Source organism: Odocoileus virginianus, chromosome 14 (genome assembly GCF_023699985.2).
Source record: "Odocoileus virginianus isolate 20LAN1187 ecotype Illinois chromosome 14, Ovbor_1.2, whole genome shotgun sequence".
Classification (NCBI taxonomy): domain Eukaryota; kingdom Metazoa; phylum Chordata; class Mammalia; order Artiodactyla; family Cervidae; genus Odocoileus; species Odocoileus virginianus.
The window spans coordinates 48690429-48717713 of NC_069687.1; the positions used below are offsets into that span (position 1 = coordinate 48690429).

General features: G+C 39.3%; 1 protein-coding gene across 3 annotated transcripts in view; it reads right to left on the reverse strand.

The window, feature by feature from the left end:
- PDE4D (phosphodiesterase 4D) overlaps positions 1-27285 on the reverse strand; it is a 948758-nt gene that overhangs the window by 595980 nt on the left and 325493 nt on the right. Inside the window, exon 1 of one of the 3 annotated variants that reach the window (XM_070476722.1) lies at positions 12701-14034. The exons of the other annotated variants lie outside the window; for them this stretch is intronic. Within the exon in view, the coding sequence (XP_070332823.1) occupies positions 12701-12747 (47 nt within the window). The 5' untranslated portion in view covers positions 12748-14034. Of the gene's footprint in view, positions 1-12700; positions 14035-27285 lie in introns of those variants that run through there. 3 annotated transcript variants of the gene reach the window in all.

The window sequence follows — 27285 nt, forward strand, 5'->3', positions numbered from 1 at the left end:
ATTATTACATGACTTCATATATTTGCCAAATCAGAGGCAACTTATGAATCTAAAAGTAATCCACAGGAAATATGTCTGATAAAATACATTTCCTGATTAAAAAAAAAAAACTAAACAATTGCACATGGAGAGTTAAGTACATATTCAAGTAAGATATTCAAAGATGACAATTATTTCCTAACTTTTGCGTGCCCAGCACTCATGCGCATGCTCAGTCGCCCACGCATGTCCGATTCTGCGACCCCATGGACCGTAGCCCACAAGGCTCCTCAGTCCACAGGATTTCCCAGACAAGAATACTGGAGTGGGTAGCCATTCCCATTTCCAGCGGATCTTCCCAACCCAGGGATTGAACCTGGGTCTGATGCATTGCAGGCTGATTCTTTACCGTCTGAGCCACCACAGTATACTTAACAAATGCCTAATAATTTGAGAAGAAAAATATTAAAGATGGATGTATTTAAGGTTATACATACCCTTAAAAGTAAAAGCGAAGTCGCTCAGTCGTGTCCGACTCTTTGCGACCCCATGGACTGTAGACTACGAGGTTCCTCCATCCATGGGATTCTCCAGGCAAGAATACTGGAGTGGGTTGTCCTTTCCTTCTCCAACATACCCTTAAAGATGGATGTATTTAAGGGCTTCCTTGGTGGCTTAGACAGTAAAGAATCTGCCTGCAATGTAGGAGACCTGGATTTGATCCCCAGGTTAGGTGGATCCCCTGGAGGAGGGCATGGCAATCCACTCCAGCATTCTTGCCTGGAGAATCCCCATGGACAGAGGAGCCTGGCGGGCTACAGTCCATGGGGTCTCAAGGGTCGGACACAACTGAGCAACTGTGTACAATTATAAGCAAGGGTATATGTAAGGATACGTACGCCGGAACAGGGAGGAAGGCAACATCAATACCAACAGAAGCTGATCTGTATGCGTTAAGACTAGAAAGGCAGAACCCAGGTGAGCAGGGCCTCCTCAGTATGGTAGACAACGTATGTGCTCAGTTGCTCAACTGTGTCAAACTCTCTGTGATCCTCTGTTCCTCTGTCCATAGAACTGTCCAGGCAAGAATACTGGAGTGAGTTGCCATTTCCTACTCCAGGGGATCTTCCAGACTCAGGGATCAAACCTGCATCTCTTGCACCTCCTGCATTTGCAGGCAGATTCTTTACCACTGTGTCACCTGGCAAGCCTTCATGGTATACAATACAGAGTCAATACATTTTCCAGGCAAAAGAAGAAGCTTGGAAGAGAGGACTATTTTGGAGGCTAGCTTGAGAGTGTAAGATGCATGAAAAGAGGAGAGAAGACCCATACATGGAGGCTTGGTTATGTCTGAGAACTGTGTCATGTACTGCAAAAAAATAATTAAAATAATATAAATATTATTAGTGAAGAAATGGACATATAAATAAAGATACGGACCAGCTACAGATTAATTTACCCAGTATTGTCTTCCCAGAAAGAGAAAACATAGACACCTTCAAGGAAAGAAAGATTTCTGTCCATAAATTGAATAAACTGGTTACTGGTTTTTAAAGAAATAGCTTCCAACAAATAAAAATAAATGAAAAAAAAATACTGAGAGCAAAAAAAGAAAAAAAAAAAGAAATAATGAGTACCTTAGATAAGGAGTTGATTTGGAAGAACGGCATTTGAATTGTGTAGATAAACATGGTTCAGCAGGATGGCTGCCTCTGCAGATGTGGTTAAACTCTCCTGAGTATCAGAAACCAAGGTGCGTGGGAAGTATTTACATTCAAGATGACAATTTTTATGGAAATTTCTAGACGTTTTCTAAGGGTAGGTGATTTTTATAGAGGTTAGAGAAATGAAGGGAAATGCATTATTCCCCATAATTCAAACTCAGTCCAAGATGTTTTTCTAGCACATGCTGAAGGGTTCCAAATATATGATACATAAGAAGCAGGCAGTCAGTCCTCCAAACAATAAAGAACTGAGGGGAAGATCTAGCTTAAGAGGGGCCTGCCACTAAACAAGTGGATTTCCTTAGGCAGCCTGGTTAGCCTTTCACAGCCTACTCTCCTAATCTGCACAATAACAAAAGCCAGAATTCACTGGTTCCTTATTGGGTGGCAAGTGCTCTCATTTAATCTTCAGGTCACCCAAAGAAGTGAGCACTATTTACTAAATCTACTTCACAAGGAGGAAAACTGAAACACAAAAAGAGGTTAGATAATTTACCCAAGGTTACAATCTTAGGAAGTAGCACACCCTTGTCATGGATTTGGGGGAAGATTAAATGAGACACTGTATATAAAATATTTAGTCTATACCTGGCATTAACATCTCAAATATTTATTATTTATTATATTTATTATTATTATCTTTATTATTTTAATAGCATAAGTTCCCTTGCTTCATCTCAAAACATGGCACAGTAACATCATTTGAATAAAGCAGAAGGTTACTTAATTAAATAATACCCAACTATATAATTTTTTGTTATTCATCCTTTTCTTTGCATATACTCATTAGTTGAGGAAAAATTTATAGAGTACCACCTGCCTGCAACACAGAAGACCCCAGTTTGATTCCTGGGTCAGGAAGATCCGCTGGAGAGGGGATAGGCTACCCGCTCCAGTATTCCTGGGCTTCCCTTGTGGTTCAGCTGGTAAAGAATCCGCCTGCAACGTGGGAGACCTGGGTTCGATCCCTGGATTAAGAAGATCCCCTGGAGAAGGGAAAGGCTACCCACTCCAGTATTCTAGCCTGGAGAATTCCATGGACTGTATAGTGCATGGGGTCGCAAAGAGTCGGACACGAGTGAGCAACTTTCACTTTCACCTGTGGGTGGTGGTACTGTGCCAGAGCTCGGGGTAGAAAGCAGAACAAAGTGGTCCAGATGGCTACTATCATGAAGAGAAGGGAATGTGATCTGTTATCATGAAGTCTCACAGGTTAGCTTGGTCACAGAAAAGGTCCTGGAAGCAAGATCTGCAGGAAGGCCTGGCCAAATGTGATCCGTCTTTAAAATGGTGACATCCTGATCCACCAGAACATTTTACTTTTCTCAAAACTAAACTTGGGGTCGCACAGAGTTGGACATGACTGAAGGGACTTAGCAGCAGCAGCAGCAGCAAACTTTCCTGGATTATTTTCTAGAAACTGTGATTTTTCCAAATGTTTTTTCATTTAGAACTCAATTCCCAAGACTCGGATGCCATACTTTATGATGTGTAAGAGGTCTCTTCCTCTTAGTGACCCTAGGGTCTTACCAATTTTCCCACTATCAACTTGCCAAAATTTCTTCTCTAAATCATCAACAGCTGCTCCATCACAATGCCAATTTGTTTTAAATGCACTAAGTAAGCACTCATACACAAACAAACTCAATATTTCCGTGTCATTTCTTAGACTAGACAGAGGCTGGAAGAACAAGGATAAGCTTGAGAACTTCGACCAAGAGAAGAGCTGGGAATATAATGGACACGAAAATGGTACATAAGACATATTTTCTCAATTACTGGTGATTTGGACCTCCCTGGTTGCCCAGTAGCTAAGACCCTGTGCTTCCACTACAGAGGGCATGGGTTCCACCCCTGGTCGAGCAAGTTCCTCATGTTGCACAGAGTGGCCAATTACTGGTGATATCAGCATTAATAGACATAAAGTTGCCATCTCACCCATGAACAAGGCTGCTATTTAAAAGTTTCATGTAGAAGGAATTAAGCCAAATACCTAAGGCTGACAGACTAAGGATTTTCTGCAGGAGGGGCTTTTTTTTTTTTTTTTTTCCCCCAGGAAAACATCAGACTTCAGCCCTAGAGTAGCTTATGGATCAATGCATTATTTCACAGTATTCCATTTAACTGAAGAACAGTTATGCTTCGACAAGCCAGAAATGAGTAAACTGATAAGGCAATCTTCAGAACAGTAGGTATTCTTTTTCATGGCACCACAGTGATTATTCAGTTCAATGCCCTCATCTTCAGATTTAAGAAAAACATGAACTAAAAGGGAGGGAATACTGAAGTTTCCTTATAAGTGACTGGGACCGCTCAGGACCTTATTTAGAGATTTGGAGCTGAAGCAGAATACCCACAAAAAAGCCCTGTACAAAATAACTGTGAGTACTGGAAACCAAGGATATTAAAGGAGAAGTTCTGCTAAACTGGGAGAAAGTTCTAGTAATGAGAAGACATAAAAGGAATTCATAACATCTCCCAAACTCCTGGTACATGATTGGGTTTATAACTATGATCTAAAAAAATTATAAGATTACTTAAAATGTTCCCTTAATTTACATCTTATATTTGTCACCCCCCTCCACTTCAGGTATCATGGAAACATAAAAGAGAATTTAAATTTATAAGTATTTAAGCTAGGCTATACTGGTTCTGGCTAAAGTCATATGATGCTTTGTTGCTTTCAGTAAGTTTCTAAGAGACTGGTGACACTTTCAAGTCAACTTCAGAAGGATTTTGAAGAAATCTTTGTAAAAGCAGGTTACATCTATATGGATGTGTGACATTACAACATAAACCACAGACAGGTAGGCTCCTAGTAAAAAGTGAGCAAAGTTGAATCATTTTGCCTTTTCTTCCCACTGTGATTCTTATTCATTTGAAGTTAAAATTCAAGGTGCAAATCTTAGAACTTCTGTTTGTCACCCCAGAGTTATTTCCAGGTAGCTCAGAAAATCTCACAACTCTAAATCAGGCCATGAAACTGGAACTACAGTCTAGTTAACATGTTCATAACACAGCGTCCACCAGTACCAAGAAAAAGACAATGATAAAGTCAGTTCTGCATTCTTTGGAATTCCCAAAACACAATCAACAGGAGAAATGCTAATTACAAAACAGTTTCTAATTTAGTAATTAAGGATTGCTTCATTTCTGTCACATAGCTGTCCCTTTTCTTAACATAATACTTTATGTGAGTAATTTTCAAAGCAGAGTAAAATATCCTTCATTGACTCCACATATTCATTTAGCATCATCAACTCTTTCCAACTCACTGGACACTCTGACACTTCTACCTTCAGAAGCCTTTCCAATTCCCACAGAAACTGTCCAGTAACTTGACTCAGCTCTTTTGCCTCCCTTTTCATGGCCCTCCCTCTGAGATCTTACCCTGATTTTGAACTTTCTCTCCCAAAGAAAACAGAAGGCATGAGACCAAATCTTGTGTTCCCCTTCTAACTCCCTAATCTCTACAAGATTGGCTCCATCCTCCTTCACCTCCCTCCTATCTTGGGGGAAGGAATGTCCTTCATGCAGTCTTCAAGTCCTATCTCTAGATACTTCCTTTGGGGTATACTCCCTGATGCTTAAAATTATTTGGTGATCTTCACTAACTGCTGGGTTTCCTCACCTTCTTCCCTTCTCTCTCCCCATGTTTGTATCTTTCTTGTCCAAAATTTTGAAAGGAGTCTGCACTAGTTTTCTGTGCTTTTATAACCTCCTGAACTAGAACTCTCCTCAACTTAAACTACTCTTCAAGGTGTTGCCAGTAACTACTAACTCTTGAAGCCATCAGACATACTTTTAGTCCCTCATTTCTAGACTTCTCAAAAGTATTTAGACCAGCCAGTTAAGAGGTGCTTCTTCCTTTAAACTCCCATAACATTCTGTACATTCCTGTATTAATGTGCTCCCCACCGTTCCACAATCATTTGTTTCTGCGGATGTTCTCCTCACTCGTCTGTGAATATCTTCAGGGCAAGACTGTTATCATATTTATCTGGGCGTCCCCCATGTGCAAATAGATCAGCATGTTCTAATCCACATATTCTAATCCAATTCACTAAGAATGGCATTTCAACAGCTATATTGTGATTAAAATGTTTCTTTGGCTGTTTTGCATTAGCTCTGATTGTAGAAAATGTTCATATTTTTTACCTGTGAAAAAAAAATTTTTTTCCTAAAGACCTGTAATTAGAATACTTAGAAGAAAGTAATAACAATGATGCAAAACCCAAAGCTTGTATGATTTTTATTGGCAGCAAAGTACTCTCATCTGATTGGCACATCTGCCTTTGAGGTAGTGGTGTAACTCAGGTCAAAGGAGGGCCAGGGCGGTGCCGTGGGCAAAGGAAGGACTGTCTCTGGCTTTGTACAGAAACTCTGTCCATTCACCAGGCTCCACAGTCTGCAGTTCTAACTCACCTGCCTAATATGTGAGATGTGGGGCATCTCTCCTAATATACCTGCCCAGAGACGCACCTTTCCCTAACTCACAGAAAAAAAATCCCATGGGACAAGGGTGGCCCCAGGAACAAGGGTCACTTCAAATTCCTTGTAAAATTTTGAGAAAACACAAAAAAATCTGCTGACATGGCTGAAGTACAGGTCATAGTCTGAACAGGAAAAGGAAGGGTTTCTCAGGGAAAGGTCTTTGATATTCACTGGGCAATCCATGTACTTCCCCAGCTTGCTAACTAACAGGGAATCTGCTTATTTTCTCTGGTGATATCACTAAGCTATTTTCCAGAAGGTTCACAGACACGCATCTGCCACAGAACAATATGGTGAATCAAAAGACACTGGGTTTTCAAATGAGGCTGGAACTGTTTTTCAGTGGGTCAGCTTCCCTGAGTAATAGACATGTGACTCGGTGCAAGTTCTTTCCCCTCTCTGGGCCTTACTTTCCTCATCTGCCAACAGGGGTTCAAATAAGACCCACCTCTGAAAGTTACTGTTGCCATTAACGGATATAATTTCTGTGAAAACATGTGGCCTGGGTTCAAACAGTGTTGATCTCATCCATGAAATGCTTAGTGGTTATATTTGTTATATATAGCTAAGAAATTCACCCAAGAGACTTTAGCATGTCGTTGCTTAACAGTCTAATAAATTATTTTTACCAATGTGCTATGAAAGTTCCTTTAATGGTCTGCTCTTCAAAACGAAGCTGGTAAATAGCTACTGAATTGTTTTCAACAAGTGGTGAAGAGCTCTGAGAGCTTTCACAAGGTCACGCAAAGCAGTAACACCAGAGTTAGAAACCTGGAAGAGTTTTGTTTTTTATTATTTTTCCCCAGCCAATAATCTACCGTATAGAATCTGGATTATCCATCTTTGAAACCAAACATTTATCCATAAATTTTACACAATACAGTTTCCAGTTGAGATATATTTCCTTGGGAGTGTTTATAGGCTGGTACTTCTGTAACAGCTAGAAACACCATTCTAGGTGAGCGCACATGTGTGAGTGCACGTTCAGTTGCTTGAGTTGTGCCTGACTCTTTGTGACCCTATGGACTATATCCCGGCAGGCTCCTCTGTCCATGGAATTCTCAAGGCAAGAACACTGGAGTGTGTAGCTGTGCCCTCCTTCAGAGGGTCTTTCTGACCCAGGGATCTAACCTGCTTCTTTTGAGTCCCCTGAACTGGCAGGTGGGTCCCCACCTGGTAAGCCCATCTAACAGTCCATTGAGTGGTAAATAGTTATAGAAATTAACTTTGGCCTGGTGACATTTTGGAGCTATTGTTAAAAAAAAAAAAAAAAGGTAGGATGACTCTATAGTTAGGGTTATCTAGGAGCACAAGTATCTGTGGGGTGTGATTGAAGGAGGAGAGGAAGAGAGGAAGTGTGACTATTGTTCAAAAAAGAAAGAAAGAAACTTCTAGCCTGAGGCAAGTGGGAAACTGGTTGTTAAGTTCCCTCCTTGGGATCTTCCTCTTGGAATTCTGAACTAGTTTCCTTCTTCCCTTCCTTGCTGTTTTTCTTGGAACCTGGATACTGTAGCCTTCGTGGGAGTAACTCAGTTAACAGTCAGCTAAAGTGAGTGCAGAAACAAAGGAGTGGAAAGTGAAGAATTTAATAGAAGTGAAACAACCTAAATCCATAGCTAATCATTTTCACATGATATTACCGTCCCCCTTTTTTTTATACATAGGCATTGTCTGACACCTCCCTGTCTTGGGCCACCCACTCAGCCCAGTGAGGAGGTAACCTGTCAGCCTGTAAAGTACACAAACTATGTTACTACAGCAGAAAGTCTGCTGCAACTGAAAATTATGTTTCATTTTCATAAGTTGTGGGCACACTGATACTGCTAATGGCAACTTTTCTCCTCTGTCACCCCATTGCTTAATCAAATTTTTACAAAATTTTAAAGAATGAATTTTCATTTGCATGTTTAAATTAGAAGGTATTACTAACAGAAATTAAGGAGACTATAAGCTAAAGGCACTAAAAGAGAGTAAAACAGAAAGCCAAGAGAAAAAATTAGATGTTTAATGGGATCAGTACTTCTTCTAAAGGAAAATCTGTGCTAAGTTGTAGCTAAACCCGAACTTATGCCTTAAACAATGGCTGACTTTACCACTGAGCCCCAGGGATTTGTGAACACAATGAGTTTGTGTAATTAGAGCTGGAGCTAAACTTTACTGGTCATAAGTGTTCACAAACAAATTGTATGTGGATTCTGGAATTTCTGGGTAGTTCTGTCACTCAGAGAAAGAGATGCTACTAAAGCAAGGTCAGCCATGACCTGAAATCTCATTAGAAGACAAGCAGGCACTGGCAGAATTTTAGGTTGACTAAAATGAGCAGAGCTCTGTTATCTTGCAGGAGACTTAATCCATTTTGTCCTTCAAAGCATACAGTCATCAAACACAATGTTTTTCCCACCCACTAAAACTTTCATAAGACAAGTGAGACTGTTACATGTAGTGAATAAAACCTAAACTCTGGGAAATGCAATTCTGGGTTGAGTTTCTGTAGTTTTGACATATGAAGAGAAGAAAAACTTCAAAGATGTGATTTTAACAGTCTAGATAAGAAGGACCATAGTTTCATTAAGAAGCAGGCCATGTTTCCTTTCTCGGATTATTTACACATTGGATTTACTGTTGAAATTTTATATATACACATATATATGCATACATACATAAATGCACACAATATTACTGATATATTGATTTATATCTTGCGTCATTCAATAAATGAATTAGGTCAAAGAAAACAAAACAAAATGAGTTAGTATGTGAGGTGAACTCTTGCTTTACTGAGGAAGAACCAAATCGTGACCCACTAGATTAAATCTTATTAGGAACCAGGAAAGGGCAAGTCCAATGGAAGGATGTGAGGGCCTAGAAAAAGGAAAAATAAGCCTCAGTGTTGAGTCAAAGTGCTATAATCACCCCATGTTACCTCTTGATCAAAGTGAGGTCTCAGCATCATAAAGAGAGTTTGGTAGAAGGACTTAAATGTGTGGACTTTAAACAATAAAATCCTAAGCCTCAATTAGTCCACCACCATCCACAGTCACTGGTCCCAAATCCCCCAAGGTTTCCTCAAAGGAGCCCACAGAGCAGGATGGAACCACCTTCCCCGGCAGGGGCCTTTGGCTTCTACCTCCCACTGTCCTCTGAGTCTTCTGAGTTCATCGTAAGAAGGATGCCAAGGTATTTCAATAAAATGCCCTACTAAATTTTATATATGTAAAATTCAATTGCATGCAAGATGGGCCTGACATTTCTGGCATGAAATTTCAGAGCATTTATAAATCAGATTATGCAAATTTGTTATGTATTTTTAAATAAAGCAAAAAGCTACAAGCCCATGCTAGGCACACTATATTATGTGCCTCTTATTGGACCCCTGCATAATGATTCTGCGCTTGGTGTTTCTAAAGAGTCCTCTTCATCGCTACGAGATGAAATTTAAATTCCTAGAAAGCTGACTTACATTTCCCTTTTTTCAGCCACGCAAGAAGGCCCATTTCTAAATTACTAGGCTACCACTATATTCTCACAACTAGCCAGAATAAAAAAAATAAGGGCTAACTATACAGTACATATTTATGGAGGGAGATGAACCCTTATCTTTGTTTGGTTTGGCACTAAAAAGGTGGAAAAGTGTAATGGAAAGAAGCCTTAGCAATAAAATCCTCCAGCAAATTTTTCTAATGTAGATTTAAACAAGGAAAGCACATTCTTCTTACCACTCTTTAAGCTCTCAAAGGGCAGTGTTCTATTAAGACAAGTAATAAGACCACTTATTAACTTTAACTTGTAACCAATAAACTAAGACTTTGTCATACTATTGCTCAACCATCAACATACTAGCCCTGGGGCAGGAGGATGAGAATCCAAGAAGGAACTCTACACTAGGCTTCTACTGGAACCATTACCTCTGATGAACTTTTGAAGACTCCTCTTAGACCTCCTGCATCTCAAATTTCCCTCCTTGCTCCTTCAAAAAGTAGAAGAGAATTAAGTGTGCATCTCTGTACCCTACCCATCCAAAGGGTTTAGAGCTTTCATAGAGATTAGATTGTGAAACCCAAGGCAGACATCTCCTTTAAAATGTTTTTTATTCCCTGGCATTGCACTGTTGCCAACTTCTGATCTGCCCTCTTTGTGGGGGGAAAAAAAAAGACCTGCGTATGAGAATGAGGAAAAAGATCTGGAGATGCAAAGCAGAACAACTTGGCAAATCCTTTCTTCTTAGCAGGACCACTCATGAGCATGGAATTCAATCCAACAGGACTCTTACATCAGGACAAAGGGAAAGCAGGTTTTTCTGTCAAGAAACACCTAGAATCTCTTACCATGGTATTGAGAGGTGAGGTTATAAATAAGAAAGAAACAACAATTGGGGAAGTTGAGACCAAGCACAACATTAATTTGGTCACCTGGAAAAAGTCACCACCTTCTTCCTTTGAGTTCAACATCTTATTAATGAAACCTCCTAAAGGGCCCAAGCAAGAACAGATACACAGAACACTAACGTTCCACAGTGGCTGTTTGGCCACGACATCAACAAATTGGCATGTCATGCAGTGAAATGGATGAAGGGTTACCTAGCTTCAGGCACAAAAGAAAGCCATCAAGGCTCTCAACTTCTGCATACAGTTTTCAAACATATATGTTATAGGTTTAAAGGAGCATGAATAAGCACATTTGCATTCTTTCAAAAACTACAGGGCTGAATAGCTCATTTCTTTCCAGTCAAAAGCAGAGGTGAGGTAAACGTAACAACAAAAAAATAAAAGGTGGTGATAACGTTAGGCACTCCAAGAGTAAATTGCATCCTTCCTATTACAACATAAACAAATAGACCCAAACAGCAAAGCTTAGGCAGAACAAAAACTGTTGCTTTACAGCAAAGTACACTTTATAGAAATGAGAATGCTAATTTTATTTTTCCCTAAATGAATCTTAATAGGTACAAAAAAAACCTGGAAGGGAGGCATAAGGAATTGTTGAAAAAAATATTTGACAAATGCCTACTGTGTGCCAGGGACTGCTTACAGGACCGTTTTTATCTTAGGGTTTACGACTACCTATCTGACTGTACTGGTAATAATGACAAAGACCTCATTGCTGTGTCCGACCCTCACCAGCAGGACAGGCAAGGCGAAAGCACTGAAGCTCCCGAGTCGGGAACTCTGATGATGCTCTTGGAAGTGGGCCACTGAGGTTTGCAGGCATGTCACCCAGGCGCCTTCCCAAGCACCTTAGGGCCTGGGACAGTGACTCTGGATGGCAGAGAAGGAAGATACGCCACGGGGTCGATTCTAGATCCATCTGATACTGGCAGAAAATAAGTCCTGCCCAGTGACAGAGGATGTCACTCACCCTTCTCTGTAACTGATTTTCAGCTAACAAGCTGAAACGTCTGTAATAAACCAGTAGGGGATTTTGGTGGAGTTTCAAAATATCAGGATGCTTTCATTTGAGATACTGTCATAAAAGTAAATAGAAAACACTCAGAAACCTGTATTTTGATGAATATCACTTATTCTAAGGCCAGCCAGAAAATACACCCGAGAAATATACTTTCAAAATGAGATACATTGCAGTATCCAAACCAAACCATATTAGTAAGCCACAAAACCTGAAAATGTACCTTTACTATACATTTACAAAGTCTCTGCTACGAGAAATTGAATCCAGTCAACCCTAAAGGTGTGGTGAAAACAAGCAATTTTTAAATAGTGAGCTTTGCCCTTATACTACCCTCAGCAACTAGTTCCTATAAACGTTTAATCATAAACTCTAACAAGAAATGGTACATGATGTCACATGCCCGTGGACCTTAATTCATTATGCTGAACCTTAATACATGACCAAATATCATTACACGAAGCAAGTTCCATGGGAGTCTGAGCATCTCATGATTCATCTGTTAGAATTCTATGAAATTGGTTCATTTTGGTAGAACTATTTCTTGAATAGTTAAAATATTCCTTAAATCTCAGGCACCAACATATCTTAACATCACTTTAAAATTGAGTCAGCATTCTAAGTTTTCCCTTAAACCTTCTTTTGGAAATTTTCAAAGACCTAAGACCAAACAAATTGACATGAGTGTGTGTGTGTGTGTGTGTGTGTGTGTGTGTGTGTCCTTCCCCAGGTTTCAAATTAGAAAAAAGACAAAAGAGCAAATACCAAATCCTAAACTTCCATTTTCCTTTTACTTATTAGTTAAATAGTTGCCATTCTTAAAGTTGTTGTGGCTTTTTTTTGCTTTGGTCTCTCTATGAAATTTCACCACTTGTCAATGTCCTCATACCTGACTTATTTGGAATGTTTTTATATTAACAAGTACTTTGTTATTGCATAACCAATACTTTCTCAGAAATATTTGTTTTTAAACATGTTTTACTTTTCATCCTCACGTGAGACCGATATTCTTGTTCAAGACAAATCCACCTCTGGTACCTGTCATGGAATTTTAGAATTCTGAGTATTACCAACTGAAGGGGATATTGATTACTCACCATATCCAGGAATGCCTCCTAAAGGGGAAATTATTCACATGCATCATGTTGGCAGATCTTCCGTCATTAATATTTTCCTTGTCTCATATGTTACATGTGGTGATTTTCAAAGATGAATTCCAACTCTCCTGCTTGAGCAGCTATCATGGGCAATTATTGCAACAAGTATTGAATTCCAAAAAAATCCCCCCCAAAAAACAAAGAGCAACAACAAAGCCCTTCCAGGGTTTGAAGAAAGAAACATCACAGAGCACTGCAGGCACAGGTCCACCCATTTAGGTTCCAGTAGTTTAGTCAACTTACTAAAATAACCAGTTCAATCGCTAATCCTAAATGGTGGCAAATATCATCCCAGTAAAATCCAACTGCCTGGAGTGGGAATTAATGCATCTTTGCAGGAAGGACTCTGGAATGTGGAAAAAAAGGAGTCAAAAGACAGTTTCTTGTTATCCTTGTTAAAGAAGTGTTAGAAGGGAAATGGAAAACTTCAGGTTGCTTGGCCATGCTGTCCTTTAGAAATGAATATTGCTTTTTCTTCTTTCTGAGGCACATATTCATGTGTGGTCACTTTAACGCAGTGCTGCCTTCTGAGACGTGTAGGACAAAGACCTGGGCAGAGGGGCTAGCAACCATGTATAACCAAAAGCCAAGTTCTCTCCCCGTCTCAGAATGGCTGGTTTTCAACTGCAAAAGTAGGAAGGCAAGGATCACCAGGAGCTCCCATCATGACTTCAGAAGGTGCTGTCAGGAGAACATTCATTTCTGCTGCCAAGCCCCATAATAAGGCTGCCTGCTCTCTTTCAGTCAAATGACTAAGCTATTGATCCTCTCCCTGCAGAAACCCCTCTAATTTGTTGTTATCAAACCCATGTGCGGGCTTTTCATATTTTGTCTTGGAAAGAAAATGAATTTTCACAGCTGCAACTCAGACGTTGTTGTCTAAGAATTTCTAACCCCCCGCTGTCTTTCTCTTCTCTTCTCTTTTTTTACCCCCAATTCAATTTCCCAGTAGGTGTCATTTACTCGGATGCTCTGACAGCTTCTGAAAGATTCTCACGCCCGAGCTATACAGACCTTGCATGCTTTTAAAACACAATGGCAACAGGCTCCCGCTGGGGTCCCCCAGCGCCGAATATCCAGCAGAACCTTTGGAGTCGTCGCAGCCGCCTCGTCTGCCCCGGGCTGTGCCCGCCGGCCGGCTCTGAACAGCTCAGGACACTTGCAGGCTCCGTGGTACTGTACATTAACTCTGCAGCAGCCCGCTCGGCCGCAGAGGCTGCCGCCCGGCCGGGGATGTGCTGGCGTCAAGGGGGCCCTCTAGGTGGGCTCCCAGACACTGCAGCGCGCCGCGCTCGCCTCCCAGGAAGAGCCGGCCAAAGGGGTTAAAGGCACAGCTCACCCGAAAGGGCAGGTCTCTCCTTTGAGTAAGTGATCGCCAGGCCAGACCAGCTAAGCAGCGAGAAACCTGTAAATAACCTCCCAGGGAAAAGACACCTTGAACAAATAGATATTAAGGAGGGAGGCTTTTTGTCAGCTGGGTGTTTTTTTTCCCCCTCTTACCCAATGAAGAGAAAGGGAATAAAGAGGTCCACAGAGAATGTGCTAATGACAGGGTTTGGTCACTTCGACTCTCCTGTTTTTAATACACACACAGGCTGGGGAGGGGGCGCCTGGCTAACTTGATGGCTCTGTAACAGTTTAGCTACAGAGGACCACCGGTCTTTTTTGGACAGGAAATCCTGTGGAAGCCAGTCCTGCGGAAGTCGGTTAGACTTCACTTGCAATTGCGCATGCCATAAAGCTGCTTGCTTGATTAGGGGGTGTGTGGATTTGAGAAGTGCTGAGATAAAGCCTTGCCATGCCTACCGGAGCTGTTCTGCATTTCCTCAAGCCTCCCCCTTTGTTGCAAAAATTCTGTTCAACAATCCCCTGAAAGCACCCCATCACTGCTGATGCCATTTTGGAGCAAGAATAAAATAGTAAACTCTTGTAATAGTAGGTTGGCACTTAAATGGTGTTACTCGGAAGTCAGGAGGAGAATGGACTTTACAGTAGCAGTGTACTCAATATTAATGTATCACTTTTAACTTAGTATTTAAAAAGGCTGTTATGCAATTACTTAATATTAAATGGAATACTGGCAACATTTAATACATCAGGCTATTATCTTCAGTTAGGATTTCCCCAGTGAGGCCCTGTCATAGCAAAAAACATTACACAGACTTGGGGGTGGGGTTGGCATTGCCCACAAATCCAAAACCAGGTATAAAGAAATTTAGTCTTGAAAACTGCCATGATTTGGGGAGTTTTCATTTTGATCAAATGATGATTCTGATGAAAGTACTGCTGGGAGGAGGAAGAACTGAGTGATTTATTTAAAAGCAGTTTGAACTTGTAGGTTCAGAAAGATGGTATCACAGCTGAAAAGAAACTTGAGAATATTTCTTGGGATTTCCTGTAGCCTAGGCAGTGTCCTCATGACCTCCTTTTTCTAAAGGGAATAAATTCCACAACGCCATTTGTGATCTGAACCAGAAGATTTCAGTCTGAATTGTTTTTAGCAAGCTTTGAATGCTTGAACCAAGCATCACTGAGTAATTCAAAATTTGTTATTTATATGAGATATTTAAATATTGTTTTTTAAGAGTAAGGAACATTTACAATGTCTGGGCCTCTGTACCAAGTGCTTTACAATATGATCTCATTTAATCCTCACAACAACACTATTAGGGATGCACTATTACTAGCCCTGTTCTACAGATGAAGAAATAGTGGCACTCCAATAGTAAGCAGTTTCCTCAAGGCCAAACATCTAGTAAGAGTTACAGTCTGAGCCAAGAAAGTCTGTCTCCAAAGCCTGCACTCATTACTGCTGTTAAGTTGGTGCCTTTGCAGAGAAGAATACCACCATGCATTAGCCCTACGTTTTCTACAAGTTTTATGTTTACAGGTACTATTTTAGCCTCATGGAACCCTTCTGAGGAAAGCATGACATTTATTACGCCAGCTTTGGAGCTGAATCTCCAAAATGATAGCATTTGTTCATCATCATACATCATGTTAGTAGTAAATCTGGAAGAAAATTCAGATTATTTGATGATTACTTGACAGGTTAGTGTTCTCTGAGGATGGTGATAATAGAATAATGGATATTAACCTACTACAAAACCAATACTTAGTCCTCACACACATAAAAAGGCCTCAATGGAAAGTAGCAAATATAAATACCTTTTAAAATGATGTAGAAATTTATTTTCCCTTGTAATAGGCATTTATTTGAAATTTCCTTTTTTTTTTTTTTTAGTTCATTCTACTCTATTCTGTTTGTATGCCAAAGTGATACCCATGGGTGAAATAATACTCAAAATTTCTCTCAATTGCCACACAGTTTAACATTTAATACTTGTTAGCTATGTTTCCATTTGTGGGCAAATAATAAATCACTTTAAAAATTTTTTAAAAACCTAAGCAATTTAGTCATCAGATTACTAGAGGAAATGTAAATTTAAAATATATTTAAACCAAGGGGAGATTTCAACTGAACATTTTTAAGTAAACTTTTGTTGGCTTTTTATTTCTATTTTTATAAGACACATCTGTCTAGAATAAGGTAACACATTAGAGTGAAAGAACACACAGGCAAGAAGCTATAATAAATAGTAGAAAAGCCAAATTTCTGCTAGAGGGATAAGAAAGAAAAAATATTACTTATTTCACAGCTCAGGGAACCAAAGACTACCTATTAATAAACAATCTTAAACTGAGTATTTTGAAAACTCCAGGCAACAAACATATAAAAAATAGACTTGCTTAGAGAATAGAAATAGCTAATTTCTAGCATTTTTATCCCACATATATTACAAACAGGGCCTTCAGAGTTATGATCACTATTTTACAAACTGATACTTCACAAAATGTATTTAAGATTTCAAATGTGTAGTCTTCATGAAATAACATTTAGGCAGAACTAATAGATTTGTAATTTGAAAAAAAAAGTTCTGAAAGATGAATAATGTTGATGGAGTGGGGCAATACAAATCTGTTTTTTCTACTAAAAGGTAATCATCTTTTCACAGAACTTTTAAGAGGTACAGGAGTGAGCATAAAATATTACTTTTATAGTGGCTCCCAGCTCCACCATTTTAATCAATAAAAGAGCTCAAATTAATATTAGCAAGGCACCACAGGTTGGCACAAACTTCCTATAGCCATGGTGTAGGCTCAGCCCTAAAGACAAAAGGCTAGTTATCGTATCCTTTTTAAAATTTTAATCCCAAGACAAGAACAAGAATATCTGGTCTTTCAAGGCTGGACTCATGTTAACTATCCTCACAGGAGATTTATATAAGAAAGAAATTCAAAAGCCGGATGCTATTTTATTGATGATAAACTACAAACCCTGAGCAAACCAGAATACTGTAACATTTTCATGAAAGATTGTTTACTGTACTCAGAATCGGAAGAATTAACTAGTTAGTGTCCCCATGCCCTTTTCCTATAATTAAAGCCTCCTTCTGCCATGACTAGGGGTTATGCTTCCAAGAGTGATGGTTTTCAAACTAAATTCCTAGGAGTCTTGCGGTTTCGCAAAGTTGCCTCAAGCCAACTCAGGGCAAAGTGAAAGCCAGGTACCTTGTACTGTTTCATCCAGAGTTCCTTTGCTTTTACCTGTTTTATTTCTAGGTATGGCATGAATAGGGGAGTTCTTTAAAAAATGTTCTGGAAAACATTCACAGTAGAAACAAAAAATGAACACTTTCCAAACAAAATCTTATCTTTGCATTGCCAAGCTCAAGACTCCATTCTCTTCAAAGTCTTTCAATTTCACAATGAGTTTAATATAAGTGATTAACATATCTTTATGCTAATATAAACAAAGCATAATAAAGACACACCCTAGTCCAAACACTGTGTGTTTCCTAAACTCTTTGGTCACTTATATGACTTAACTCATTGATTTTCCCTGAGTTTCACTTTCAGAATGAAATTTTAATTTCAAGTGTTAAGGTATATCACATTTTTGCTATAACCAACAGTTTCTCTCAGTGACTGCATCTTAAATAACTTGAGTGAAATGAAGTTAAAACTCCTCTAGACTTAGATATAGAAAAGGGTCTAAAAAATGCATTTTTTACATTAATCTTTTAAGGATACTAATTGTCAGTTCAGATAATGTAGAGAAATGTCCTGTTCTTTTGAGAGGCTGGATAACTTTTGTATAAAAATATTTACGTATACAAATTTGTTGTTCAGCTGCCAAGTCATCTCTGACTCTTTGTGACCCCATGGACTGCAGCATGCCATGCTCCCTTGTCCTTCACCATGTTCCAGAGTTTGCTCAAACTCATGTCCATTGAGTCAGTGATATCATCCAACCATCTCATCCTCTGTCAGCCCCTTCTCCTGCCCTCAGTCTTTTCCATCATCAGGGTCTTTTCTAATGAGTCGGCTCCTCGCATCAGGTGGCCAAAGTACTGGAGCTTCAGCTCGGCATCAGTCCTTCCAGTGAATATGAAGTGAAGTGAAGTGAAAGTCATTCAGTTGTGTCTGACTCTTTGCGATCCCATGGACTGTAGCCTACCAGGCTCCTCTGTCCAAGGGATTCCCCAGGAATCCCATGAATACTGGAGTGGGTTGCCATTTCCTTCTCCAGGGGAGCTTCCCAACTCAGGGATCGAACGCAGGTGTCCCACATTGCAGGTGGATTCTTTAACATCTGAACCACCAGGGAAGCCCAAGAATACTGGAAGCCTACCCCTTCTCCAGGGGATCTTCCTGACCCAGGAATCAAAACCAGGGTCTCCTCCATTGCAGGCAGATTCTTTACCAGCTTAGTTACCAGGGAAATCCAATGAATATACAGGATTGATTTCCTTTAGGATTGACCAGTCTGATCTCCTTGCTGTCCAAGGGACTTTCACCTCTGCATAATTTTTTAAGCACATTCTCTATATTAGTAGTATGGGTATGAGTATATCTTAGTAAATAGACAATGCAGACACTTAGATATTCTGGGGGATATGACTTTTTCACCAAAAGCCAAAAAAGCAATATATTCTTAAATTTTTCCAATAAAATGAAATTTATGCATACTTTTTGTTTATGCTTGTGTATGTATGTATGAAAGTGACAGTGTTAGTCACTCAGTCATGTCTGACTCTTTGCAACCCCATAGACTGTAGTCCAACAGGCTCCCCTGTCCATGGAATTCACCAGGCAAGAATATTGCAGTGGGTAGCCATTGCCTTCTCCAGAGGATCTTCCTAATCCAGGGATTGATCCCGGGTCTCCTGCATTGCAGGTGGATGCTTTCCTTTCTGAGCCAGCAAGGAAGTCAGTTTTGTTCCATGTATTATATATATTGGGCTCCCCTGATGGCTCAGATGGTAAAAGAGTCTGCCTGTAATGGATGGGGGACCCAAGTTCAATCCCAGGGTCAGGAAGATCCCCTGGAGAAGGAAATGGCAACCCACTCCAGTATTCTTACCTGGCAAATCCCATGGACTGGAGCCTGGCAGTCTCCAGTCCATGGGGTCGCAAAGAGTCGGACATGACTGAGTGACTAACACTTCATTATATATATTATCAATTAATAAGCAAGTAAGAGTGACATCCCCAGATGTAGAATGAGACCCAAGATGACTGCCAGTCATCCTATTCCCACCCTTACCTCCCAGTAGGAAAAGAACATTCAGGCCAAATCCTCTCTCCCACCCCAACAGAAAACCAATCCCTCTGCAAAGGAACAGTGTCTTTCTCTGTGTATTTGTAACACCAAAAACGTTGTTGGCACTCAGTCAACAAATGTTAACTAATGACCGTGTTGATAGTGATGGCTTCTCATTTCTGGCAAGTTCTAGCAAAGCCTGAAGGCACAATGTTTGGCACCTTTATAACTGAAATAAGAGGGGCACTTCATGAAGACATGGTTTCAACTGCTAAGAACCAGGGAACTGGGTCATGTTTCAGCAAGTTGCTAGTTCATTCAATTTCCACACGTTCTTATGACCAAGGTTACAACCACCAACAGAAAAGTGTAAAAGAAATGCATGGAACACCTATTTTGATCACCTAAAACCAAGGGATGCTTTGATGGAAATTTTCATGATTTAACTGATATAACAAGTTATTCTGGATCATATAGCCTAAACTTAAATTTTCCCATCTTAAAATGTTAAATATATTTATAGGATAAAATTCTCATATCATCAAACACATTTCATAACTGGGATATTTAGAAAGCTTGCTAAATTCTACTTTTAATATTTTTGAAAGCAGAAGTGTTGGAATAACTAATTTTAGGATACAAAGAAAGCACTTACTATTATTATTTATTATTCAAAAATCAAATGTGGAAAAAATCTACAGCAACTTTGAAGAGTAAAAGTCGAATTTGCATTCTGTCTTAGAGTCTCAAGATGTGAGCCCTTAATTTCAGTTTCCGCCTTTCACTTATGTGTAATTTTGAATAACTCACTAAAAGTCTGTGAGATTCAATTTTCCTTATCGTAACAGAAATAACAGCAAATTTACAGGTCATTATAATTTTTAAATTTTGGGGGTAAATTATAGAAAATATTTTGTAACGTGAAGAGAGCTCTTTAAATGTTGCTCACATATACGTTTGAGCTTTTTCCTGGGTGGCACGAGTGATAAAGAAACTGCCTGCTGATGCAGTAGACAATAAGAGAGGTGGATTCAATCCCTGGATTGGGAAGAGGAGGGCACGCAACCCACTCCAGTATTCTTGCCAGGAGAATCCTATGCACAGAGGAGTCTGGCGGGCTATAGTCCACAAGACTGCAAAGAGTTGGCCACTACTGAAGCAACTTAGCACGACGCACATACGCACATATTCAATCTTTAGAAAATGTGATAAAATATTCTTCACCTGGTTTGCAATTTACAAGGAGATAGTATTGGAAGTCCCTTCTGAAATGTAATTATATCTCATTTCTAACTTAAACTTTTCTAAAAGCTTTGTATCGTATCAAATTTAAAGAAGTAAAAATATTTATCATATAATAGTTAAGGCCCAGCTTCAATATATACCATGTTTCTGGGACAGTACAGATTTCTAAGAATGACTTGGAAAAAACACCTGAAATATTGGTAGGTGAAAAGTTTTTTAAAAAAATCTCAACCTTTCAGAGTAATATTTTTAATATGAATTATTTAATATGAATTAAAATGTGCATGTGAATATAGATATATATTTATGCCAATTAGAGGAAAAGAACCAGAAGGATATACACCAAATACTGGTAAACTAATTACCTCTGAGATAAGGAAGTAAAAGTAGGCCTCTTTAAAAAAGGATTTTCACCTTTTACTTTACGTATTTCTGAGTTGATTAATCGTCTTAATGAGAATATTTCCATGTATTATTAGCATAATTGAGACACCAATGAAGAGAAAAATATATCTAGTACTTATTAAGGAAGGATAGTAATTTACAGTTAATATAGATATATTGGAATTTCAAAACCACGTTTCTAATAATTTCAGAATCTCTGATTTGAAATATCTAACCTCAAACCTCAAAGCTGAACAGTGAGAATTAAAATATATATCCAAGAATTCAAACACTCCACTAACAATATTAGCTAAATCAATATCAAGCCTTATAAAAAGAACAGAATAATTGATTTATTATTTTTCACATCTGTACAAACTAACTGGGGCCAAAAGCATTCACAGTTGGAACCACTGACATTAAACTATGCCTAATTACAAAATGACATATTTGATTACATATCTTGATAACAGGATGTGCTTATTTTACTCCAGCTCAAATATTTGCAAACTTGTATATTTCCTAACTTTGTAATTCTGCTCTTACTTTGTGTATGAATGTCGATTTCTTTTAAAAAAACTTAAGATAGTTACATATCTACTATAGTAACAATATACACTATATATGTTTCTGGTCCAGGTAAATCCAAGAAATTATTTTTATCTACTTGTAGAATGACATAAGATGGATGATCTACTATTTATATTTTCAATCTAATTTATTGGTTCTTTAATATTCTGGCATCAATCACTACTGGTCCTGGGTTTAAGTGCTTTTCTAATTGCAATTTTGGGAGGGTGTATTTTCATAGTCATTTTCATTGTAAGTTAACAGAGGCTACATCAAAGTCTCCAAATTAGATGTCATTTAAAATCCAAAGACCTCAATTACTGTTTCCAATACACACACACACACACACACACACACACACATACTCCCACTTACACACCATTGACAGTTAACTACGTAAAAGCAAATATGACTATATTTACAAATTAAGGGCTTCCCCGGTGGCTCAGTGGTAAAGAATGTGCCTTCAATACAGGAGCTGCGGGAGACTTGTGTTCGATCCCTGGGTCAGGAAGATCGCCTGAAGGAGGGCGTGGCAACCCACTCCAGCATTCTTGCCTGGAGAATCCCACGGACAGAGGAGCCTGGCCGGCAACAATCTATGGGGTTGCAAAGTGTCAGACACTACTGAGTGACTAAGCACAGCACAGAACAGCCGATTAACAAAGCTGGACACAACTGAAGCGACTTAGCACATTTATAATGTACATATTACATATACACATAAAGGCACATACACATGTATTGTTATTTTAATACCCAGTTTTTACTGTATGAGGACACTGCTATTTTTTTCCCCAATTATCTTTGAAATAAAGGGTTAAAGACTATGATAAGAGAAATTCCATCGGGACACTGGGATTTTGTCAGTCTGTTTTGTCTCTGCAGTTTTCTCAGTGCCTAGAATAGTGTGTATAATAAGTGCTCAATGAAATATTTGTTGAGTGGATGATTATCATAAATGAATCAGTCAATACACCAAACATGATTATTTTTGTCTTCTGACAGCTCTTTCTAAAGAGCCTTCCTTAACTACACCCTTAGTACTCTGATAAAATCCAGCTGCAATAGGTATGAAAACGTGACCCACTGGCACCTGATTCATTCACTTGATAGAAAATATTAATATTCATATTTGAAATGCATATGTTTGTAAGAAAACATGGAATCTAATCAGTTACAGATGAGCTTGAACCAACGTGTCATGTGGACTTAGGGGCTGAAGCCATTTTGGATCAAGTGCAAAGTGATGACTAAGAAAATTGCAGTAATTACAGATAGAGAAGCAGGCAAAGAGCTGAAGCACAGAGACAAACAGAAATGAATGATTACATAGCCACACAAAGAAGAACTGCCTAATTCTAGAGTTTTACAAGTCCAACAAGACCCAGTTATACTTTGTTTCCATGATTTTTGTGTCTTTACATTAACTATATTCTCCCTTTTTCACAGAACGCAGTCTAAGTTAGTTTCTTTTCCTTACAATCAAAATCTCGACTAGATGAGTCACCATATAAGAAATTTTATGTTGCTATTCATAAATCCTTTCCCTCCCTTCAAAAATAAAACAACTTTAAATTAATGTTATATTGTAATATTGAACAGACAAGTGAATTAGCTTGATGTTGAACTGATGGTTACTCAATCAAGGGGCTTACATAAAATACACCCAGAACAATTAACATTTAATGTATCTACATCCACACGCAGGGGTTCTGGAGAGAGCAACCTTTTTCTATGACTGACATATATTACACTTTCAGTCAAAATATTGGCTTCTTATTTTTCTTAAACTCCTTTCATCAGTTTCTTCAGTGAATGTTAATTTGTTTCAGATAGGAGGCAAAAGACAGAGAGACAGAGAGAGAATAATGAAGGGGGAAATAGTGTGATTTTTATTAACTTGATGGAGGAAGAAAATTTAGCATTTGAAAGGTAAATACCTTCTTAGGCAGAAAAAAGAACATTCAAATGATTATTTCAAAATAATCATTTGACAGTTTCAAAATATTAAAACATTAAAATCAGAGCTCAATCTTTTAGAATAATAATTTTAAAGTCATTTTGATATAATTAATTAAAACATTCTTTACACTTGAGTGCAAAATAAACTCAAGGCTAGTTATTAAATCCTAGTTGCCTACTGTAGACAGATAACTCCTCCTTCACCTAGCATTCAATATCTTCTGCTCTGCTGTGCTTTTCAAAGTTCTGACTTGGAGGAGAATCCATAATACTGAGTACCTGAAACTCTCAACTAGCTTGCCTCTCCTTAGCACACTCCACCCCTAAAAACATCCCGTAGACTATACAGCTCACTTAACAGATTCAGATGGGCAAACATAAACACCGCATCCAAGACTGAGTCAAAAAGGAAAATACTACTATGTGATCCAGTTGCTTACCCATGTAGCTTATACTTTTCTCTATGGGAAACAGCTCATGAGTAGGGAAGAATTCAACATGGAATGTTACACGATTTCATCTGTTGTTCTTAGTTTCACGGTTTGTAAAATGGATGAAGACACAAAAGAATTTAAAATTTTTCCACAAAATAAAATAGCAAAGCTGATCCAATAGTAAGTTAACCTTGAGGATTTCCCCTCTCTTCTCACTGACCCTTTCCCTTTAGATTGTTGATGGAACAGGTAGATGAGGATCTGGTCCTTTGTTACCAGGACTCTCAGCAAGCTCCTTTGATTTTTTTTAATCTCTGCTGTATTTTTAAAAGAATGGAAATTGCACTGGAAGCGGGAGCAAAGTTAATGAAAATATAAACTCCTCATCTTTGCTCTTCTGCCCAACAAATATCCATTAATTAGAGGCAGATCATTTGGATGAGGCTGCCATTCTGTGTCTAGAGTTGGAATACTTTTGTTCCTGAAAGAGAAGGGTCAAGAAATTACTGCAATCTAGAATCCCTGGTTGGATGGAATCACCCACTTAATGAACCTGAGTCTGAGCAAACTCTGGGAGGTGGTGAAAGACAGGGACACCTGGTGTGTGCAGTCCATGGAGTCACAAAGCGTCAGACCTGACTTAGCTACTGAACAAGAGCCCCTGGTGACTCTCCGCAAGGGCAGTATCTTTTGTGAGCAGGTGACATCCTAAACTCCCGATCCAAAGGAGTCTGAAAGGAAGAGAGGTGAATACAGACAAGGGCAAGTGAAAAGCAGTGGACTGAGACAGAAGGGCACTGCCATTAACACTAACTTTCATATTCCCCTTGTTTTCCACAGTGAATTATTGCCCCGTATCTTTAATGCAGATTTACTTTGAGATTCTTCTACTGGTGCATCAGTTCAGTTCAGTTCAGTCGCCCAGTCGTGTCTGACTCTTTGTGACCCCATGAATTGCAGCACGCCAGGCCTCCCCGTCCATCACCAACTCCCGGAGTTTACTCAAACCCATGTCTATCAAGTCGGTGATGCCATCCAACCATCTCATCCTCTGTCGTCCCCTTCTCCTCCTGCCCTCAAGCTTTCCCAGCATCAGGGTCTTTTCAAATGAGTCATCTCTTTGCATCAGGTGGCCAAAGTATTGGAGCTTCAGCCTCAACATCAGTCCCTCCAATGAACACCCAGGACTGATCTCCTTTAGGATGGACTGGTTAGATCTCCTTGCAGTCCAAGGGACTCTCAAGAGCCTTCTCCAACACCACAGTTCAAAAGCATCAATTCTTCAGCACGCAGCTTTCTTGATAGTCCAACTCACATCCATACATGACCACTGGAAAAACGATAGCTTTGACTAGATGGACCTTTGTTGGCAAAGTAATGTCTCTGCTTTTTAATATGCTACCTAGGTTGGTCACAACTTTCCAAGGAGTAAGAGTCTTTTAATTTCATGGCTGAAATCACCACCTGCAATGATTTTGGAGCCCAGAAAAATAAAGTCTGACACTGTTTTCACTGTTTCCCCATCTATTTGCCATGAAGTGATGGGACTGGATGCCATGATCTTAGTTTTCTGAATGTTGAGGTTTAAGCCAACTTTTTCACTCTCCTCTTTCACTTTCATCAAGAGGCTCTTTAGTTCTTCACTTTCTGCCAGAAGGGTGGCGTCGTTTGCATATCTGAGGTTATTGGTATTTCTCCCAGCAATCTTCATTCCAGCTTGTGCTTCCTCCAGCCCAGCATTTTCATGATGTACTGTGCATATAAGTTAAATAAGCAGGGTGACAATATACAGCCTTGACATACTCCTTTTCCTATTTGGAACCAGTCTCTTGTTCCATTTCCAGTTCTAACTGTTGCTTCCTGATCTGCATACAGGTTTCTCAACAGGCAGGTCAGGTGGTCTGGTATGCCCATCTCTTTAAGAATTTTCCACAGTTTATTGTGATCCACACTGTCCAAGACTTTGGCATAGTCAATAAAGCAGAAGTAGATGTTTTTCTGGAACTCTCTTGCTTTTTGATGATCCAGTGGATGTTGACAATTTGATCTCTGGTTCCTCTGCCTTTTCTAAATCCAGCTTGAACATAGGAAGTTCACGGTTCACGTATTCCTGAAGCCTGGCTTGGAGAATTTTGAGCATTACTTTACTAGCGTGTGAGATGAGTGCAATTGTGCGGTAGTTTGAGCATTCTTTGGGATTGGAATGAAAACACCTCTTCCAGTCCTGTGGCCACTGCTGAGTTTTCCAAATTTGGTGCATAGGTGTTTCAAAAATTAGAAAATTCGTTGGAAAGTATAAATAATTTTCTTTCAAATATTAGAGGATGATCAAATGGAAAAACATGCAACTAGAGATACAAATGTGATGTGGTATTGTCAGAATATTAAAAAAAAATCAAAAGTATCGACATCATAACAAAGTTATTGAAAATAAGGGCATGTGATGTATATTAAAAACATTTTGTTTTGGTTTCTTACTACCCCTTAAAATTTTATATGGAGAAAGTCATGTGACTTTTCTGGGCACTCTTAGGCAATAGAGAACTTTATATTCTCTTTAAACCATCAACTCAGATGCTACTCCAATATTAGAATGATCCTTTCAGATCATAATCTGAAACTCCAAACTTGATTTAACTCCCATCTTCTTCCAGGTCCCAGCTGGGCCCACTGCAGGCTAGCTGCTTGCAACATGGTAAGTTGGTGAAGCAAGGGTAGGGTTTATCTTACCCCTTCCATCCTATCCTGACTTCCCAGCTGTTGGTACTGACTACTCTGAGGTCAGAGAGCATGGAGAGAGGTGATGAAAGGAAGGAGATTTCTTTTTTGAATTGGCATGTTCATAAGATGGCACTTTGCACTGGGGACCTGGCAGATGTTGCATGTTGCCTCCTTGTCTCCTGGGCACTTTTGTGGATTCATTAGCTGCGTGCCCACTGGCTGCTTGGGCTGCAACTCTCATGAGCCAGGCAGAGCTTTGTGTTCAGAGTACTGCTGGTTCATCATCCCCCTCCACCAAGCCTATGGTTTTCTAGGGGTCCGATCCCTACAAAGCCAAACACGTCATGTGAAGTTCAAGTGCCTTTTCCAGGTGGTCCTATAAGGAAGGAAATAAAATGGCTCAAGGCCAGCTCTCTCTCGTGTGGTGTACCTCTGGTCCATGGGAAAAATTCCCACCATTGAATCCTCTTTTTCTGGTTTTGAGGATTCACATTCACATATTTTCACATTTGATGTGAATGCGATAACTGCAGCTCCCTTTGAGGTAAGAGAGGGTAAGGCTCACTGCACCACCCAGTTATTTCTTTCTATAAAAAATG